General features: G+C 37.6%; 1 protein-coding gene across 2 annotated transcripts in view; it reads right to left on the reverse strand.

Annotated features, from left to right (window-relative positions):
* Positions 1 to 6: 6 nt before the first annotated feature.
* The window catches only part of HELZ (helicase with zinc finger), a 57,669-nt gene continuing 35,798 nt past the window's right edge, over positions 7 to 21,877 (reverse strand). For both annotated transcript variants that reach the window (XM_010721511.3, XM_010721510.3), the window contains exons 20-31: positions 20,621 to 20,804; positions 19,465 to 19,693; positions 15,818 to 16,022; positions 12,998 to 13,049; positions 12,005 to 12,198; positions 9,430 to 9,640; positions 8,881 to 8,957; positions 7,898 to 8,465; positions 7,279 to 7,519; positions 5,603 to 6,116; positions 2,663 to 2,915; positions 7 to 534 (exon numbers count right to left, since the gene is read on the reverse strand). In XM_010721511.3, the coding sequence (XP_010719813.1) occupies positions 203 to 534; positions 2,663 to 2,915; positions 5,603 to 6,116; positions 7,279 to 7,519; positions 7,898 to 8,465; positions 8,881 to 8,957; positions 9,430 to 9,640; positions 12,005 to 12,198; positions 12,998 to 13,049; positions 15,818 to 16,022; positions 19,465 to 19,693; positions 20,621 to 20,804 (3,060 nt within the window). In that variant the 3' untranslated portion in view covers positions 7 to 202. The remainder of the gene's footprint in view (positions 535 to 2,662; positions 2,916 to 5,602; positions 6,117 to 7,278; positions 7,520 to 7,897; positions 8,466 to 8,880; positions 8,958 to 9,429; positions 9,641 to 12,004; positions 12,199 to 12,997; positions 13,050 to 15,817; positions 16,023 to 19,464; positions 19,694 to 20,620; positions 20,805 to 21,877) is intronic.

The raw sequence follows: 21,877 nt of genomic DNA on the forward strand, positions 1-21,877 counted from the left end.
AAGACGACCCACATCAAAAAATGCAAAATAATGGAATACAATTTAAAAAAATTAGTTGCAAGTCTAGCAGCAAAGCAATTAGGTGAGGATATATTTACTAATATAAACAAAGGGAATATTTGCAACTACAGGTGAAGCCCCAACTATCTTAGATCTACTGACACAAATAAAAATTAAGTTCTCTCTAAAAAAAATAATCTGATTATTTAAAATAGGAGTAAAAGCCATTGCTACCTGATGAACTACCTAGGCTAAGTTCCTGAAACAAAGACAAAGGGTCACTATTCTTTTTTGTCTGCTCAGGAGGAGGTTTGGGCTTTGGCGGAGCCCGCAGAGCACTTGCGTAGGACATGACAGGCTTGCTCCCACCAGCGTTCTGCTGGCTGGTGCTGTTGGATTCCATGATCTGCTTGTTGGGCATGAGAGGTGGGAACTGGCCGAGATGCTGCAGCACGTTGTAGTTGAAGGAATTGGAGAGCTGGATGTTTTCAGCCTTCAGGTGCTCCTCTGGGGGCTTGACTGTTTTCAGCGGAGCTGGGAAAGGAGAAAGGAGAGTCTGTCAAGTGAATAGCAGACTTCAGAAAGCTCAAAGGGGCACAGAGGGGTACAGAAACTACCTCTGTTGGTAACCTTTCCCCCAACCAATTTTCTCCAGTTAGTTCCTCTTTGTCCAAGGAAATTTCTTCTTCAGTTACCTAGCTGCACTCCCAGCTACTGGCCCTCGTATGGCCTTGCCAGCAATGCTAATCAGACTGACATCATTGAAGATATTCTCCATGCACACACACAGAGTTGGTAACACTGAACCTGCAATACTGCACAGATGGAAGGTAAGCTGCTTCAGAATGGGATGTACCCTAATTTAGACATTTCATCCACGGAGACAGCAGAAAGAGCATTTCATTTTTCTTGGTTTATGCCATAAAAGGCACAAATTGCAATCTGCAGCACCACATGTAATGCATTCTCAAGCAGCAGCTTGGCCTTCTGAATGCCACCCAACTTAATGATATTTTTGTCTAAGTGCATTTCCACTGATTGATACGTTCTTGATCCATATTAAACAACTTCTCACTATAGGAAAAAACTGTTCTTTAAACCATAGGTATAAAATTGCCTTCAAGTGGATTTCTGGAATCTTAATGAAGCATCTTAATTTTGTCAGGGGAATTCTGCTGTCTTACACAGCTAGAGAAACTACACTGAAATGCAGGTATTTATTACAGATAAAAAAGCTCAGCACTGGAGGAGCAGATATATTCTGTAGTTATTTACATCTTTAAATTCATAATGTTATTTTGAAGTGCACACACAAGAATGTATGATCAAATGAGTACAAAGCCAGAAGTATACAGTTCTTTTTCTCACTGGAAGGGTTGTGCTCCCCCTTTTGTTTTTGATGAAGTACTCAAAAATGCCTTAGAAGAATAATGGGAAAAGAACATAAGCAAAACATTTTTACTAAGGTTGCTATGATTCGAAACAAAACTAAGAAAAAAGCCAGGAAATAAACAACAGCATATCCACAGAACAACAACATACTCACAGACCACCAAAATGCCCCCTCAGATAAGCACTAAGAGAAGAAAACCAACAAGTACGGCCAGAGGTGAAAATGAGGCATGGAAGAGATGAAAATACGGAAAACAAAACAAAAAAAAAAACCCACATATTGAACAAGAACTTAAATTCCTATCTTCCTATCAAGAAAAAGAACTCTGCAAATCAAGCTCTCGAATTGCAATTTTGAGAAGTGCCTGCTTATAACAACACCAAGCGATTCATAGCAGCTCTCTCTGCACTCTCCACAAATCCAAGCTGATAGAACTGAATAGCTGAGCCACAGCCACTTCTGATGTACAGGGAATATGAGTCCTTGAACTGTCTGGTGCCACGAGTGCTCACTCCCAGGCAGTGAATACAGACACAGGACCAGTTCACAGCTTCTCATTCTTGTGGATTTTTTATCCCATGGATATAAAAATAACAGTAACCAGAAACACTGCAGTTACTAGTCATTAACTTCCAGCACTACAAAGCCCATTTGGCCTGTAAATATTATCACCATAGAGAGCTGCAAATGCAGAAAAGAACAGCATTCATAAAAATGGGAGATTTGTTTCCATGAACTGTTAAACAAAGGACTAGGGTCAGGACAACACTGTATACGCATGTATCTACAAAACAGAAATCATGCTTAACCAGAACAGAGAACACATTTACAGGAAATGCAGGTACCAGTCAAAACTTGTCCCTTTACTTTAGCATTTATTACTGGACAGCAAACATGCAGGTAAGTCACTTTATATTTACAGGTATTTCCTCTGAGGATTTTACTCATTAACATGTTCTTCATCTGTTCATTAAAGCAACAAAAGGTGGTATCAACAGATCCCAACATAATCACGTTAGGGTTCCTGAGCTCTTCCTGTCAGTGACCCCAGAGTCGACAGAACAACGCCAGAAATGGACACCACCCTTGATGTCCCTTATATATGGACATCTTATATAATAATATCATGCATTCAGATCCTTCATTATCCATTGAAAGTACGAAGGATGTGCCTCGAGTTTGAATCTTTTAACTTAGCACAAAAGAACTTAACCTAAATAGTCTACTTAACGGAGTGGAGAGAGAAGCAAAGATTGAGTCTGTACCTACCTAACAACTCCCGGTGTGGAACTGCTCTGTTGGCTCCATTGCATGGAATGTTTGGGTATGGGGCAGATGAGGAGGAGTTTACCCACAACTCAGGTGATGAATAGTTGAAGGATGACTGATTACTGTGGTCCTGAAGCTCTTTACACTGACCAAGACTGTCTTGAGGAGTGCTTAATTCTTCAGAACAAGCCTGGACTGAACTAGAGGAAATTCTTCTTTGGTACAACGGCCTGCCTGGTCCTCTTGGTTCATACTGCAAAGACAAAAGAGAAAAACAATAAAAAAGACCCTTTGGTCCTTTTATTCAACTTTGTGTAGCAAATGCCATTTTTCCACTCCAACTTTTTTCCATTCCATGTCTTGAAAGAAAAAAAAAAAAGCGTATTTAGGAAAAAAACTAGTGCATTTCAAATATGTTGTATAATATATGTTGTATGCAAGTAGACAGATGATGTACTTTAGCCACACAAAACAGATGGAGGATGTGTAAAGCACTTTAACTAAGATTCCTTCTTTTCTTTTTTTATTTTTTTAATCAACCCTTATATCTTACACTCCTACACAGGAAATGTGTCTCAGAGTGATGAGAAAGACACTCAGCATTTACACAAGATAGAAAGGAAGCACAAAAACATATGAGAGCATGATCCAATTCAATTCCAAGGTCCAGAGTTTAAAAAAATACAGATGTACACTTGATTTCATGTACACGCACACAGAACAAAGGCTCTGGACAAGTGCACAACTTCAAGAAAAACAATGCAAAGAATTGAATTTTATCTCAAACCATAGAAATTACTTCCTTCCGAAAATCCTCTTGATCACGTAAATGAAAGTGGCAGAATCTCCATTAACTTGTTGGTTTCAAGATTCAAAGAACCACTAGGCTTTCTCAGGACTCCAAGTAAGCCAATTGCATTATAGTTTATTTAAAAACAAACAAAAACAGCATTTGCTTCCTTCTGCACTGTGCTAGGAAGGGCACAAATTACAGAAAAATCATGGAAGCACTCAGTGAAGTGGAAATGCAAACATTCTAATGAAATGTCAAAAAACGAGCCGAGAAGTACCAAATAACTTGCTTGCAATGCACCAATTTGCTGTGTCACCTACAAAACAGGTAAAAGCAGTGTGCTCCTATCACAACGTCTAAACTACAGTACATCAAGGAAATAACATTTGGATACCCTATAACGTCAGTAGAAGCAAAATTTCTAAGTTATAGCCTGGAATAATGCCAAAAGCCCTTCCTTTTATTAAGTTTAGTGGTCAACTTCATGTTTTTGGTAAGTGATTGGAAAGTCAAAGTGCAGCAGCTGGAAAGTTGGCTGGCTGCAAAAGACCCTGCAGTGTTGGTCAGCACTTGGCTGAGCACAAGCCAGGACTTTTCCAACCTCTACGATTGTATTCCCTTTGATATATTCAAACATGGCTTAACTATACACATGAAAAGTTTTCAAGCCCTCCTGAAAACTGTACAAGCAAGTTCTGTCTTGTAACACCTTTACAACATTTTGCATTTCTGTCACACATTTTCAAAGGAAGAAGAAATGAGAAAGAAATAAGAAATAAAATGAATTTGCTCTGATTACATAAAGACTCAATCTATTTGTCTTCAGATAGCAGGAGCTGTCACAAACTCTGTAGGAATATTTAATAGTTTACTGCTGAAGAGCCATTGTTCTTATGTCCCGCTGTACTGATGGCATTAAATGCTGTCACAAAGTATTAGATTTTATACAAGGTGATATAGCTTAATGGACTGAGACAAAGAATTTCTAAATGCCTATAAATCCAAATCTTACTACAGCTCTAGCTGGGCCTGAGGACTGCATTAACCTCTGTGGATCTGCAGAAGACAAAAATTTGTAAGATGCACCAGAATTCAATTTTAGGTATTTTTCTCAGGCACATAAACAGAAAGATTTTTTCTATTTCCAGAAATCAAAAGGCAATGAAGTATGTATTACATTGGACAGCAATGAGCACAGATACCATAGCTACCCTAAATACCCTCACAGAAGTGTATCACAGAACAGGCCACTTAATTTTATGGAAAAATATTTGATCACATGCAGTTGGTCCAAGATTATCTGAGAGTATTAATTCTGCCCCTCCTTTAATGCAGCCAGGCTCCAGCACTCCCCATCTGTGTGCCATACACCCCTTAGCACTCTGGATTCCAACAGGGTTTAAAAATTTCTGTCCAAAACACAATCTGACCTAGCTGTATGTGCTCACAGTCTCCAATCAAATGACACCACCTCCACGAAAATGCAGAACAAAAAGGACTGAGAGGGACTGACACAGTTTTTGGTAGCAGGTCTGTGCTGGACCAGGATTCGTGCTACACAGCTGGATATCCCTGCATTGATATGCAACACCAAGTCCCTAAAATTCACAGAATGGCTTTAGACAGAATTAATTCAGGTCAGGTGGGACTTATTAAATCAAGCTTTATACCATGTTTATAAAAAAAAAGTACTGTTTTTGGTCTCAAATTAGTATGAAAACATACACGTTCAATTTAGCAGTAAGACAAGTGGCTAGCTGATCCATGCTGACCTTCCAGAGAATCATTTCATGGGTTTTCACTTGAGGTGTGGTTCATTTGCACTCCAGACAAATGACTAGATAACTGAACAACGATTGAAAAGAAAAAAAAAGAACAGAAGGCCCCCAAAAACCCTTCCCTCTCTTTCTGGTAACCTTCAAAAAGCCAAAGACCTCCCATTAAGCAGAAAAACCTTTATACCTGCAATGAGGAGAACCACAAATACACAAAGGGTAAACAGAAGACTCGAAGAAAATTCGACCTCAAAGAAATCCCTGTTGTGAAGCTTTTAAAACATGAGGCATTTTTTGCATTCATGACCATTTCAAAATATAACTTGATATTAAAATGACACAACAATTGCATAAGCAGACAAAAACGCCTACCTCTTCTAAGCTGTGGAGCGAAGAAGCAGATACTGCTCGAGATGTGAGTGGATGAAATGGCTCCTGACCGACTGCATGCTGATGATTCTGTATTTGTATAAAAGGGTTTTGTTGTGACCTATGGGGCAATGGAGGTATACCATAATGAAAGCCCTGCCCCATTAGGTGATTCTGCTGTAGGTTAGCATAAGTCCACGATCCATCAGGTTGCAGGTATTTCAAGGGAGATGGGGTTATGTGTTCAGATGGCATTGAGAAAGGGGGATTGTATATTTGGGGTAAATGCTGCTGAAATGCTGGGTTACTGGGGATTTCAATGTCTCTGTTGTTTTCAGTGAAGTTAGGAAAGTGACCACTGTGATTAGAGTTGCAGGAAGGAGAAGGGAGTGCTGGTGGGCTTCTGGGCTGAACTTGTCTATATTGCAACAGTCTTGACTGAGGGGGTGGCATTTCAGCTAAGTCCCGACTTTCACTTTGATCACGGTGTGACAGTTCTCTGAGCAAATCCTGGAATCTGTATTGACAGAATAAATGTATCAAGAAAAGGTGTTTTTTCTAAAATCCCACTCTTTGAGACTGAGAAAACTCAAAGCACAAAACACTGGATTTAAATACACTCATCTTTGAGCTGACCCTAACTTCAAAAGGTATGACTGTGAGCAATCAGAAATTAGGCACAAGAGGATTAATTGGATGAAATACCCACCTGAAGCAACTCAAAATTTTAATAACTCTTGAGATTTCCTTTTCAGTCAGAAGAATCAAGTTTTTGTTATCTCTTAGGAGACAACCAAAGTAAGGATTTCCTGCTTTATTATACAAAAGTCTTCACACAGTTAAAGGAAAATTTTAACTCTTTAAAAGGTAAAAACCACAACAATCAGGGATTTCCCTCACTTGTACATTTCCAAACTTCTTCAAAAGGTGGGGAATATACAGTTCAGTACTTTACGGAGTCAGGTAAGAGAGCATTTACAGGCTTTACTATGGCTATAACAAACCAGATGGAAAACAAAGCACAGTGGGAGATGACAGTAAACAGAGGCAATTTAAAAATCTGGCCTTTACAACATATGTGATTAAAGCTGGTGGCCACAGGAACTTTTTTTTTTTTGTCTTATGCTCAACAGCTTTCTTTCTTGCCCCCTAATGCTGCATCTCAAGAATAAGCATATTTTTTTAATCCTCTTTAAAAGCAAAGGCTTTTTAAAAAGGAAGAGAAGTTTGGATTTGACTGGGGAGAAGTGTTGTGGGCAGGGGCTTGGTTTTTTAGCACAGAAGTCCAATATTTTTAAGACTAATTCAATCTGAAGAATTTGCAACTTAGCAGGCCTTAACTACTCTCAGATACCACTTGTAAAAGCACAAGATCTTACCCTCTTGCCATACTCACTCTATAAATACAACACTGAGATACTCCATAAACGTATTTTCTTCACTACAGTTTTAGTGACAAATAAAAAAAGCGCTACAGCTTCATTATGATCCAATAAACAGAATAAAGCATAACATATAACAAAAGCATAGATGCAAGTCAGCCTGCCAACTATTTCAACCTTCATAATAACAGCAGCAAAATGCAATACCTTTCAGTGCCTTGTACCAGATCACAGTGTTACAGATAGGTGCCTACTGCTCAATTTTATACAAGCTCTGATGACTCAGTAAACAAATACCTTGAATATGTTGCCTCTGTTTCATCTTCTGTATTACTGGCAAGTTTCCAGTTTGCCCTAACTTGCTGCTGTTGATGCAATCCAATTGGTTGCTGAGGAAGATGTGGTAGATGAGGATGGTGATGGTGTTGATATGGAATTGTGCCTTGACTGAGATAGGCATTATGTTCATTCCATTGCTGTAACCTGGCTTGTTGCTGCTGCCTTATTGTTTCCAAAGCTACATTTCCATGCATACGATCTATAAAAATAGTTTTAAAAAAAAATTTATCTAATGCCCTTTTTATTTTTTTTAAGAGAAAAAAAGATTTTTATGTCAGGAAAAAATACTTTTTATACAGCATATTTCAAGGCCTATTGTCAACTAACTGCAATGCAGTGTATAACCTGGTTATTTAAATTATAAGGAAAATCATATAAACATGAATCTTCTAATAAAGGGCTGAATATTCAAACATGCCTTAAGCAGCAAATTATGCTCAATGACATTACTTATGGAAACTAACCCAACAATGACCCAATTCAGAGCAATATGCCTGGAAAGGTAAATAACTCCTTCATTTTCACTTCAATGTCGTTATAATTGAACACCGAATTTAAATAAAGAAAAGTCACCTACCTAAAGTGTCCCCTAGGGGCATTCCTGATGGATTCTCTTCAATGAAGTTGTTCAAGTGGGTTGGCAGAACAGGGTTGTGCTGTGCAATAGGCCTCAAAGGATTACTGACTTCTTGTAACATAGGTGGGGGGTGTTGTTCTGAAATCACAGCATCTACAGCAGGAGAATGTGGTCGGTGGGGAATTGGGTTATTAAAAAAAGATTGGCTAGGGCCTGCCTGGTAAGCAGGGGAAAGCTGCGAAGGTTGTGGAGGCTGTTGGTTCAAATGATTATGCTGCTGAACTACCTGGCTTTGCTGTGGTGGCATTTGGTTTTGTTGTTCAGGCAAATGATTTTGTTGTTGACTTAAAAGGTTTTGCTGCTGTTGCAGAGGATATGGCTGCCTTGGTATCTGGGACAGGTGCTGGAAGTGGCGATTGGGAACTGCATACTGCGAGTGGGGTGGGGTGAGATGTAGATTCAGCTGCCTGGGGTTAAGATTATCTTTACGATGAAATTTAGCATTAGGGTAAGCAACATTGGAACGTGATTCCGGGCTTCTCGTCTGAGAATTTGCATCTAAGTCAACCTAGAAAAAGAGAAGAGAAGAACTCAGAAAATATACCTAATCAACAAAAGACAACGTCAGCAATGAATAAAGCCATTTAACAGTGAATAAAGTCTATAAAACTCCTACAGTATGATGGGAGGGGAGCACATTACACATCACAGAACTATTATTTTCTTTATTTAACAGCAAATATATTCTTCATTACACAGTAGACATATCTAGCCATCAATTTAATTCCTTGCTGTCCTCTAATGAATTTAAATTCTTTTCCCTTCTTGAAGGAAGGTAACAAATTCTACTGTCACTATTCTAATTATTGAAAAATAAAAGTATGAGGAAGTCAGAACGAGACTGACAGCCCCTCTTATAAAAAAAAGATCAGAACAGTATCTATAAAAAAAAGGAATATTAAAAGAGAACATGGCAAACCAACCTGCTTAGATTCTACAGGTTTTTTCTCAGGTGTCCGAATTTTATTGATTTCAGGTCCAGCAGTGCCTTCACTTTTACCTAAGAACATTCAAGAAATGTACTAACTAGTTACAATGGAAGTTTGTTTTCGAAATAGAGGAAGATTTAGAGTTATCAGTATAGCATTTACAGTAACAAAGAAATGTAACAATTTACACAAATATCTTTTCCTCTAATCTCTGAGTTTTTTTCACTAATTTTCAATTAATTGTTCTTCCAACTTAACTGGTGCTGATGTTATTTGCAGTTATCACTGGACTGCAGAACTGAAACAGATCTTCCCACCTCTTTTTTTCCCAACAAGTTCTGACTGCTTCCTCTTTCGAATGCCACAGTATTTGAATTATTCTATTTCTACTGGTAAAACACTGATTGTTTCCCTAACGCTGCATATTCCTCAGTTTCACTTAAAAGGCAGAAAGAAAGGAAGAAATCCTTTGCATAACACCCAACTTAAGTTACAAGCTTATTGAAAACAAAACTAATTTACAATGGAATTTCAAATACTCACCATTTCGACTTTGCTCATGTTGCTCCTTGTCTGGATGCTGAAGTTGCTGCTGCTGTCCTATACTAACTGGTGAATGATGTCCCAAGCCATAAGGTATAGGAGACCCACGCCCATGTGCCTGTAACAGGTTCATATTATATGCCATAGCTGCTTGATGAGTAATGATTCGAGGGTCAACTGCAAACCTACCCTGATACCCCGTCCATGGTACCTATATAATTAAAAAAATAAAAATGCAACCTGTTAAGGTTCATTAAAGGAAGTAATGTAACAAGCACATTTATATGACACCAGTGAAAAGCAGCTTGCCACACATCAGGTGGCCTGACACACTAACACACAGCTACAGGTAACTAAAAGGGAGAGCAATAATGAGAGCCTAGTGGCAAGGAGCAAAAAGTAAAGGGTTTAGAGGACTATCCCTTGTACAAATTATTGTACTGAAATCCATTCTGGCTTCAGTGTTGCTAAGACTAAGACAGAAAAGTTTGATGGACAAATTACATTTTAATAATTATTATATTCTGTTTTTCTCTTCATAAGTATCCAGGGGTTCAGTAAAACAAAGCTCTTTCTCTTGGTAGCTGAGGAGAGATTGGGCTGTAGGTCTGAGGTGGAACAGAGAGAGAACTCTTTAACCTGAGGACCTCCTTATGGTCCTTTAATCACCCAGTGCTGTAAGTCTTGTAACACAGAACGAGTGGGCATACTGTACCTCCACACCCACAAGACACAGGGAAGTTAACCGGACTACTGGTAGAACCGACTATCCGCACGGAGGGCCACTCTATGCTACATGACACATCTTTGCAGATTGTCTTCCTACTTATTTGAAGTAAAATCCACTTCCTGAAAGTATGTTAAAGAAGTCAGGAAACTTTACTAGATTTTAAATTTCATTCCTATAAGGAATGCAAAGGATGGCAGCTCTGGATCAAATTAGTTCCATCTTGCCCTGTAGGGAATTTATTAAAAGAAGGCAAATAGATAGATGAGTAAGAGGAGAGTGCTAGGAAAGGAATTACCAACACTCAGGCTGACAAAGTATCCTTTTTACTGATGACAGAACACAACTAGACTCCCCATGTTTTTACATTAGATATGGAAACAGCCTTAAATTAAGAAAAGAGATCATTTTATCTTACACGAACATAAACACATTTTACCTCAGATCTTAGTTATTTCCAAGTGTAATGACTTCCAAGCAATTCTTTTTTTAAAATTTGTATTTGCCCTTGAAATATGCACTCTGAACTTTAGATTTGGGCTGCAGTTGTATCTACACAACCTTAAATCATATCCAATAATTTTCTCTTTGAGAGCAGCTGTCCTCATTAGTATCTCAGTCTTCCTACTTAAATATTCTAAAAGGTCCATCCTCAGAGAAGGTGAGCTCAAAATACTTATTTCTAATACATTTCTTTTAGTTCGAAATACATGAAAATAGATTAAGCTTGGAACAATAAAAGAAAAAATTCAAATTATCTCAGTTTGATATTAACACAATGAGAGCAAGCATGACAAAGATACAGCTGCTTGCCTTCTTGTTGCATTTAAGTTTATCCATCAAATGTAGGTTTCCACTAAGCTAGGAAAAAGGCAAATTACTTGACCTAGTGAAGGAAAAAAAACAAACAGAAACCAATCTGCCAGTCGATTCAAAACTTGCATCTGAAATCAGAGTTCCTACAGCAAGTCCTTTACACAGGGACCATAACCTACATTTCAGTAGAAGACTCAAGTAGTCAACAGTGAAATGTATACAAATACTTAGATTTCTGAATAGAACTAAACACATATGCATGTGTGGGTTCCATGCCCATCCTACAGATAACGCATACATGTTATGCCATGTTTTTGCAGCCATTGTTCTTTCCTCCCCATTTTCCTCCCAAAATATGGGACTGTGAAGGCTAGAATTAAATCAGAGACTGCTTCTTTAACTTGCACAAGCTTTGGTAGACTAATTCTAGATGCAGTGCAAAATTCCATACAAAGTGTAGCTCAAAAGACCTGATTACAGATCTTCACTTTGCTCCCAATTGCTATGAGGAAAAGGGACTGAAGAGGAAACGAGTTCACTGTGAGCTTCTGGAAGGGGAAAACATCCCAGAATGCTTATTTTTCTTATCACTATACTTCAGACAGCTTGCATTACAGACATCCAAAACAGGCAATTTAAACAGTATGGAGCTTGCTCTGAATTGCCCACATCTCTCCAATGATTAAGAACTGGACTAGGCAATTAATTCACATGCAGGTATCTCAAGTCAGATGAGAGATCCCACTGGTGTGCCTATGTCTGTAGCTGAAAAAAATAAGCCAAATTACATTAACATGAAATTGCTTTTAGGTTGTCTGGAGTTATTTGTGGGAACAACAGTTTTAAGTCTTCAGTTTTGGGTGGTCCTCTGCACAGTCACTCTGTCGAGTCAGCTAAGGAGATAAATTTGAGGTGAAGTGTTGGAACATGCAGCAAAATATTCAGTAACTGATATTCAATAACTTGATTTATTGTACATAAAATAAATGTTGTGGAGGTGTGGGGGGAAAAATAAAGGAAATGAATTCTTACAGGCAAAGGCACAGACATGACCATATTTCCTCCATAGACAGCAGGTACATATAGAATACTTGTCCCAGTGTGTGGATCTATCCTTTGAACAGGACTTGGAGATTTCCCCAGGTTGGGGTGAGGTCCCAGAGGAGGAGGGGGAGGAGTAAATGCTCGGATAGGATTTCCTATTAGAACAGAAGGATTGGGCTGAACTGGAAAAAAAAGAAAAGATACATGTATACACACTAAAAGAACATGGCATCTATTTCTTTCTTCATACTAATAGCAACAAAGGCAACACCAACAACACAGAACTGACATACTGAGAAAAAGTATTAGTCATATATTAAATCCTGTAAATTATGCCAGAAATTTGAAGAGGCAGAAAATATAAGTTGAGATACAGAATAACAGGTCACTGGTAACTGTGTTATAAAAAGAAGGTCCCAAGCCAGTTACATATGCTGACAGTAGCAGTAGTTGCTAGACACTGCATCATAACAGAACCATCCTCCTTTCTTCAGCAGGGAAGGCAAGTTTTAAATTAACACCCTTTTAAATTAATAACACAACTTTTCAGCTGCTGCATGCTATCTTGCAAGTGTGTTCAGTACTATCTGGATATGTGACAGTCCAACATAAGTTCCAAATACGTAACACTGCATACAATAGTATGTCCTATCTTTTGTCAGTACAAACACAGTGGTGGTATAATATTTTGCATAATGACTGTCAAACAGCTTTTTTTTTTTTTTTCTTTTAAACAGTCCACAATCTATACTATGATAAAGCTAAAAAGTTAGTTCATATAATATCTGGAAGGGGACAACCTGGGAAATACCTGATGTACACTTAACAGTCTACAATTGGTTTCCCAAGAGCATGCAAGAAGTAAATGGATTTCAAATAGAGAGCAGATCAGATACTCTGTTCATGGCAAATTACTATCAACCTGACTGAAGCCAAATCAGCACAAGCTCGGAAAAATTCCTTATTATAGCACATACTTACCAATTCCATCAGGTGGGAAATGGTCATTCTGGTTATGATGATGGACCTTGCCCTTTAAAGGGGAAAAACAGTAATAGTAATGCTTTGCAGACTGAAAATTAAAATAAGCTTTGCTTTTATTTCAAGTGAATAGAATCAAATGCAAAACCCTCAGTACCCCTTTTCAGTGGCAGTTCTCAGTGGAAGCATAATCTATGTTCTTCTCCAGGCTCCAGATCAAGAACCTTGGAGCCAAAGCAGCCACCAGTCTTATGCAACTGCACGCTCAACTTCCTTAGAAATTGCCTCCCTACCCCATATCGCCCTCCCTCCCTACCTGCCTCTGCACTTTTGCCACTGCTCCCCCAGAACTGTAATAAAGAACCAGAGCACCCCAAGGAATTTGTTTGTCCTTGATGAAATGTGCATTAGAAAAGGAGGCTAACAGAACTGAGTTACCCCTCCGGAGCTGATGAGTTTACAGCATCAAGTAAGAAGTGAATATTCATAAACTATGAGCACATATTCAAATATCTGTATGCTCTTAAGTACTTTGAGGAATAGGAATACCTTACTTAATCTGGACCTAATTACATTCACAAGTTTAAAATAAATGTAAAGACCCTTTGATGCTGTAAAACTTTTCTTGCCCAGGAGATAAGTCTAGGCAGTTTTCCAGCAGTCTGAGCAAATTAGTCAGGGTACCAAGACAGGTTGTTTGACAGTGTTGACTCATGCATAAACTAGATTAAAGAACTGGTCTCTGGATTTCCTCCCCTTTTTAAAATGAATTATTGAAAAATAAAGTAATAATTACTTTTCGTTATATTACAGTACTTTAAAGAAATCTGAATCTTGTTCCCTTTAGTGAATAGACAATTTAAAATAAACCTTAGAGAAGCTACGTTCTTTAACAATCACTCCTGGCTAAAACAAAGCATTTTTGTACCTGTTATGCTGTCAGTTAGCATTAAGCTGGATGTGCAGAAGCACAACGAATGTCTGTTCTGCCTACCACATTTGTATTTTATAAGGGCCATATTTTTAAAACCCAAACAGTAAATTATACACATTTGATTGAATAGCTGTCCTGTCCAGCAGGAGCTTCAGGATGTAACCGTATCACGTGGATGAAGGTAAATGAACTGAGACCATTTCTGTGTTGGGAAAGGGAGGTGCTGGCTTTGCCTTTTTGTTTTTTCTTTTAATAGTTCTGATGGCCCTGAGCTGCAATGGATGTCCATAAAACCAACACAAAACGATGTCTTACACACTGTTCTCATTTCTCAGTATAAAACACATCAGCATGAGGATTTTAGCCTTTCATCCTCATATGTTAAACACTGCATTTCCAAGGCTGGAAATGAGCTCAGCTAACTGCTTGCTTTTACAACTTCAGCAAAGGGAAATGTATCACTTAGCACAGTCATTTTCTGTAACACTGGAATACTATCTGCACACTTTGTCTGGTTTTGCACGTGAGAGCTGCCAGTTGCACTCAGAGGGAAGAGATTTCATTATCGTTACGATCAAGGTGGTTAAAACACTTCAGATCTTAAATGGAAATTACAGTGCCAGTTCATTCAAAGTGTGCCTTCTGATTTCTATAGCACATGTGCTTAGTTTACTAACAAACTGGAAGAAAAAAATGTAAGTCTATTCACAAGACTACTATACCTGCATTTTCAAATAACCCCATAGTGACACTAAAAAAAAAAAGAGCCTTCAAAGCTGTAGCATTCATGAGAATGCATAAAGGATTTCTTAATTTTTGTTTTTCTGTAAGTGTGTTGTTTTGACACATCCCTGGATGCTTCAGAAAGACGTTTGTTTCGGGGAGTAATGCATGTTGATGATGAAGCCAAATGTTCTTGCTTACAAAATTTCTTTTAGGAAGGACTGCTAAAGGGAAGGCTTTCTGTTTTGTATTGTTGAAGTTAAAAAAAAAAAGTGAAAATTTAAATGAATTTCAATAGTTTGCAACAAAAATGCATTTCTTCTTTTGTGTACAACAGAATTCCTCACAAAATCTGGCAGCCTGCATTTTAGTTGCCTCTCTAAAGACTATTTATTTAAATTTTAACTAAATACATTTTGAAATAAACTACCAAAAAAAAACCTATTAAAATAGAATTAATTACTAATACATGACAAAACAGCTCTAAAAAATTCAGTGTTGATCTTTATCATCTTAAGGAAGCAAGGACTGTTTTCATCACTTTTTTCACCTGATTTTATGAAAAGAGCTGAGAAAATTACTGCTGAGTGGTAATTGCCCCTCTCTGCCCTCTTAATGCCTATGAGGTCTGGCCTCCTGGAGGATGTTGTCAGTAAGATAATCCAGGCATTATATTGTATTACAAGGTATCTTTAATGAAATTAAACACTTATCTCACACACAAGCCCCTGAATTTTAAATGTGATTTTCAGATCAAATTGCTTGTGGCTTGTTTCCTTGTGCTCCCTGCCACTGGCTGCCCCAACCTGTTGCTCCTGATAGGGATCACCTTGCATTCTGAACTTTCTATTGGCTTATCCAACCATGGAGACTGAGACTGATAACCAAAGTTCCTTGGGGCTATTGCAACATAGCCAACAAACACACCAAAGTGGCCACAGCATATATTTAGTAAGGGAAGAAGGCTTTACCAATCCCAAATTACTGCTAAGTCAAGAGTAGAAAATGCTCAGAAAATGCTGAGAATCCCATCAGAATTTGCATTTGTATCCGGCTGCACGGATACCATCTCAAAACAACTTGCCCATAAGCCTTTTACATCATTTCCCAACAGGATTTCTCAATCTGCTCCCTGACAAAGTTCACCATTGGTGAAGGTTTACCTTTGGAGGTGACTGCTGCTGTTTGGTGGTATTGGCCGAATGCTGATGCCTCAGAGCTCGGGGAATAAATTCAGGAGCCAGTGGGTTCAACACATAAGTTTTCTTTAACTCCAAAGCTTCCAGCTGAGCTTTGATCTGTTCAAATGTGATACCGTGGAGACTTTCATTCTCATGACATAGGGCAATAAACCTTTCCCAAAATTTCCTATGGAAACAATTTTCAGAAACAATAGAAAAGAGTAAGACTCGATGGCTGCTGTTAAAATGAAAATGGATTTTATACAACCAAGTCAATTTTTACCTTTCCCATATGCTCATTTTACACACCAAGCCATCAATCCTGCAACGTGACCCTTCCATCCCAACCCAACAGCATAATGCAATGGACATATGGATTTGTCTGTGCATATCAGATTCTGCACTGGGTCTGTATCACATACAATATTAACAGCATGGATAGATTCTAACAGATTTTTTTCTAAAAGACAGAACACTAGCAAATACAACGCTCAAAATTCTGGAAAGTGTCTGATTTATAAAAGCAATTAAAGCTCAAGGAGTCATAGGGGTTGTATAGGTTTCCAGTTGTAAAAGATGTCAAAAAGATGTCATGAATTTCAGCAGATCATTCAGTTCCAGAGTCACAAATAGAGAGTTGTGATCTATTCTCAAGTCTGTGCTTGTGAAGCTCTTCAGTGTCACAAACATTAACATGTCAGAAGCATTCAGAGGGCCTTTGAGGTCCTCTGGTGGAAGACACACAAAAGTGTGGGTTTCAGTGCACATCAGAGATTTCTGTAACATATGTAAGAAGTTCCAAGCCAGAAAGACCACCAGGTATCACTCAGAACTTCCAGAGAGAAAGTCAGATCTAATCTTTTAATAAAAACAAAAATCAGGTGTAATTAAAGTTATTTTTTAAAAGGATTAAAAAGACAATAATCTTCGAAGTGTGCTTGACTAAACTCTACTTTTCATGCCTCAACACAAATTAAGAGAGAAAAAACCTCAATAAGAGGCGTTATTTTATAATATTCATAAATACATGAAATATTGCTTTGTATAATATGAAATGTCAAATAAAAGACGACGAACTTTAATTAAACACAAACAATTTCCACACAAAGCAAGACAGTACAAGTGTTTGTCCCAAGTATCTTCATAGAGCCACAAAGAAAACCACAATGCTCATTTTATTACATCATTCTGCTGAGCTGAAATGTGGTGCAGTTTGTTTTCGCTCTGAGCATTTTTTTTGTTTTTAAGTTACATATTTTGTTCCTCCTCATAGTTTGCTTGTCAGTAATAAGGCCTGGCCAATCAGCTCTGTTACCTTCATGTTGTCTCCCAAAGCCTACAAAATGAAAGACTGGTGCATACCAACCTCAATAGCAGTGTCACACTTTGCTGAGTACCTGCCCTATGCAGAAAAGAACAAATGCCCTTCTTGCCAGAATATCATAATATTACTGATATATTTAAGAACTCAAAACAGTTTTCCCATCTCCTGTTGGAATTTCCTATTGGCAGGAAATGCTCTTTTAAAATTCAGGATGCAATATGCCCCTTTTTCTGCATTTTGCTGTAAGGCAAATATATCTTGCAAAATTTTAAGTAAGGATTAAAAACCAAAATGAAATATTTCACTGGGATGCTTTATCGATGGAACTCTCTCTGATTAATCAATTCACTCACCAAACCTACTGCCAAGTACCACAAATCCACAGGGACCCAACACTTTTGCTTAAAATGCCCCAAGCAGTCTCTCTATACATGGAACGCTTGTACTGGGGTGTAAGAACAGAGAATAAAATACTGCTGCCTCTTTCTTCCAGTGTGCTCTGGAGTTTAAAGGGAGTGTCTGCCAAACCAGCCCTGTCTAGTCTGATTGTAACACACAGAAATGTAATGATTACTCTGGGCATACTTCACAAAGCTTTTTACAACTATCATTACAGAGTCTTGACTCATCTTGACAGGTATTAGAATATTTATAAAATTCAAGTACTCTCTAAACTTTTTTGAGGTCTGTTTTTCCTAACGAAATGTCACTGCTTTCAGACTTCTTTACTCCTGCTGTACTAAAAAAGAACCATCCTCCTCACAGTACGCCTGAGCCCCTCCAGCATTACTTTCAAAGAGCGAACGTTCAATTATTCAGTGATATGAGACAATGGCATATTAAAAGTAAAACTTGAGTTACGTCCTAATAAAGCTTCAGTCATTCTGGTTTCTTAATTATCTTTTTTGTTTTATAATTCTGAACAGCATATATACGTATAAACAGCTGCTGGTCTTAGAAAGGCAGACTCAATCTCTTGTAACTTAGGTAACAGGTACCTGCTGATAGTCCATACCTTTTTTCCCCATAAGTTTTTGCATGCTCGACTGGAGGTATTTTGAAAGAGCCATACCCAGAGCAACTTCCCAGCTCCCACATTTGAAAACCAGGTCTCTTTTCACTATCTAATTTATAACCTCAACATCCAGGCCTATATGAAAATCCATGAGATCATCATCTCCACTGGGAGTTAGAGAGAATAAAGAAAATGATCATTCTCCCACAAAAGCTGTACTTAGTTACAGAATCAACAGTGGTTCCAGATGCCAGCTAAACTAACTGCAGATTAACTAACAGCAAGTCTTAGGTAACAGTGCGCATCCTGAACATCACTGTGGGGAAGGGAAGGAAAATTTGCCAGCTAAGTTTAAATTCTGAAGCAGAAGTAACAAATCTCAATCAGCACATCATGGCAAACTCCATAGCTGAGTCGTGCACCGCTGCCGTGTGGGTTAATGAACCAGAGACTGCAACAGCAGACTAAGAGACACTCATCATTTGTGGGTCAAGTGCTCAAGAGCTCTCTCTGATCAGCTAAACTAAATCACATCTGAAACACAAGCAGATAATAGGAAAAATGAAATAAAACCACAACTCTTATTTCACTTTTAGTAAGATGTTATTAGTAGTTTTGAGCAGCTTACTGTAGTAACATATGGACACTCTTGATATTTCCCTAGCAGATAAGTAGTTAAATACAGATTACATTTCATAAATACAGTAATCAACGGTTTGGATTCCACCTGGGCTTTTCAATTCTAACCTTTGAAAACCACCTCCATTTTCAGTACTTGGTCAGGAAAGCAGAATACAATGTAGATGTAACAACTGAGTAATACATATTTTTAGTTGTATTATAATAATGCAGTCTGTGCAGTGTTTCCCCTCTTCCAAAAAATAAGCCTTAGGGTTTATCTCTGATCATCTTAACATTTCCGGTCCTCCACTGAAAAAGAAATCTTTGAAGAACAAGAGCTTGGTATCCTTAACAACACAGCTTACATTTCTTTTTCACCTTTCTTCACTTAGATCTATAAAAAGTAAATCCGAAGTTCAAATCTTTGCAAGAGTTGGGAATACAACAAATGCTTTGCCATCTTTATGGTATTTTAGTGGGCATAAGTGTGAAGAGTTTAAATATCATTATGCAGTTATTTTAAGTATTTAAAATATAATAACATCTTACTTGACACCTAAAAGAACATCCATTGTTTTACTGATTCCATCAGTCATAGATGAAACATATTTTCTAGCATTTCTAAGTTCTGATTAACGAAGGAACATACATAACAAATAAAAAATATACCTGCATCTTCCAATGGAACATAAAGCAATGGGATCTCCCACCACAGCTACCAAGGATTGTGCTCTTGTAATGGCAGTATTGAGAAGTTTGTAATTAGACAGAAAACCATAATCCAAGTCCTCTGTTGAATCCTCCAGTAACTGCTCTTTCCGTTTAATTGGGGTTTGCTTATGTTTGCATGTATGCCGTGTTCGTACTGTGCTGAGAAACAACACTCTGAACTGTTTTCCTAAAAACAAAGCAAAAAAAAAGGAGGTCAGCTAATTTAGCTATTTCTGCTGCTAAGACAATCAGACCACTTCTCTTGCCAGCCAGACTTCACACCTAGATATTCTGAAGAAATGATAGCTACCCTTCACACGAAGGGCTTTATGCAAGAATAATAAGATGTAAAATTTTTAGAAGATGCACTATAAATAGCATTTTCTATTACAAGAATATTTCCTGTATAAAAAAAATAATTTTTCATCTCAAAATTAATCACTCCTGAACTTTCTGAAATTCTAATCACCTTTACAGTACTTCTATTCAGCCAATAACGAATCATGCACTTATGTATTCTACCTTTAAAAAAAAAATTGCTCTGGACTTTCTCCTTATATATTGAGCAAATCTCTACAATTCATGATAACTGCCATGAAAAAAAAAAAAACAGAGCACACCACTCACTGTCACTCAGTTTCTTATCTTCCTTTGCTTATCCCTTACTAACAGTGCAACCTAGCAACAGGCCATGCCTACACAAAATTCTTACGTTATCAATGTGATCCAAGAGACTTATGTTTGTGGACCTCTTTTTACATTCTGTTCTATAAACAGAAAACCAGAAAAACATTGAGGCTAAAGCTTTGTTACACTTTTATTTGGAATTATTTTTTCTTTACAGTAAAAACAGTTTTCAGTAAGTCTATTCTTGAAATTAGCTTGAAGTTAGTTTTGAAAAATATATATCCATGAGTTTATTATTTTGCAATTCTGTTTGGAAAAACATCTAACCAGTATATCTGCCACTTTCATTTTGATACACCAGTTTCATTGGCTATATCACAGGTCTCCTTTTGTTCTGACCATTGTAAGTGTTTAAATACATCATATTTAGTTTCAGTCACATTTTAACTTCTTTATCACATCACTGAGACATACAACCATTACTTACCCTGAACGTTCAGCACTCTCTCTACACTGACATCAGACAGCCTTTTTTTCCGAAGTTCAGCCCGAATTCTGAACACTTGATCAGCATAAGGTGTCACAACACCTATACTGCCATCATCCAACTTGCCCCAGGCAACAGGCCATTTTCTTCTTAGCTCCTCAACACGCTCCACTACTTCAAACACCTTAAAAGAAAGTCAGAATTCTTAGAAGAATGCTTGAGTGTAGATCATTCTTTGACGCGGAAAGATGATTTTAATTTGAAAGATCTAAACCATTTCAATGATAGAACATTACATAGCTCTACTGACTAAGAAACACTACTACTGTATTCTACACCAAAACTCTGAAGTATTACGTAGTAAAACAATGCATTAAAGGTATTTACTATACATTAAATTTTTCCAACCTTGAACTAAAAAGTTTGCCCAAAAAATGTCACCTTTCAAGTACAAACGGGGAAATGATATTAATAACCTTAATTTTAATACTTATAATCTTACTAAAATGTCAAGTGCAGTAGGACCTTTCTGATCATACTTTATCTAATCTCTTTAAGTAAATACACTGCCTAAATAGGGATTATTTAATTTTTACTCTGGATTTTGTAAGTCATATTTGAGTCTGGTAACTCAAGAAAAAAAGAATGTGTATATCAGAACATATTCACTTCCCATTCCAAAGGATACCATCTTGTTTTTTTGTTTGTTTGTTTGTTTTAAATCAACTGCTAAGGTCATCTCTACAGAACACTAATAAGTGTATTACCAGAAAAGATTACTAAATAATAATGGTTGAAAAACTCTTCCCATGAGAAGACAGGCCTGAAGCAGCCCGCTGCCAAAATGTGCCAGGCATAGGAGCTCCTATTTCAACACACAGACATGAGATGCTGCACTTTAAAAGGTATTTCTGAAAAACTTTATGGGTGTTTTTTTTAAATTATTATTAATTTTCATACACCTACATTAGAATTACCACCACACAGGTAAATTTAGGAGTCAGAACGAAAGAGAGGAAATTCACTTTGCTGACTAATAGTTAAGAGAAGCCCCAATGAACCCTATGTTGCCCCCAACAAAAATTTCAATTAAAGGACAAACAGCAAAAAATCTCCTTCGTCCTCTGAATTTTGGTTTATGTTGGTGTTTAAGCAGCTGTTGTCCTTCATTTCTGCCTGCAGCTATTAATGACTCACAATTTTCTGACAGTTACTGGGCCACTGAAGATATTTTAAGCATTTTTTACAACTTTTTTT

This window comes from Meleagris gallopavo, chromosome 20, assembly GCF_000146605.3.
Source record: "Meleagris gallopavo isolate NT-WF06-2002-E0010 breed Aviagen turkey brand Nicholas breeding stock chromosome 20, Turkey_5.1, whole genome shotgun sequence".
NCBI lineage: Eukaryota > Metazoa > Chordata > Aves > Galliformes > Phasianidae > Meleagris > Meleagris gallopavo.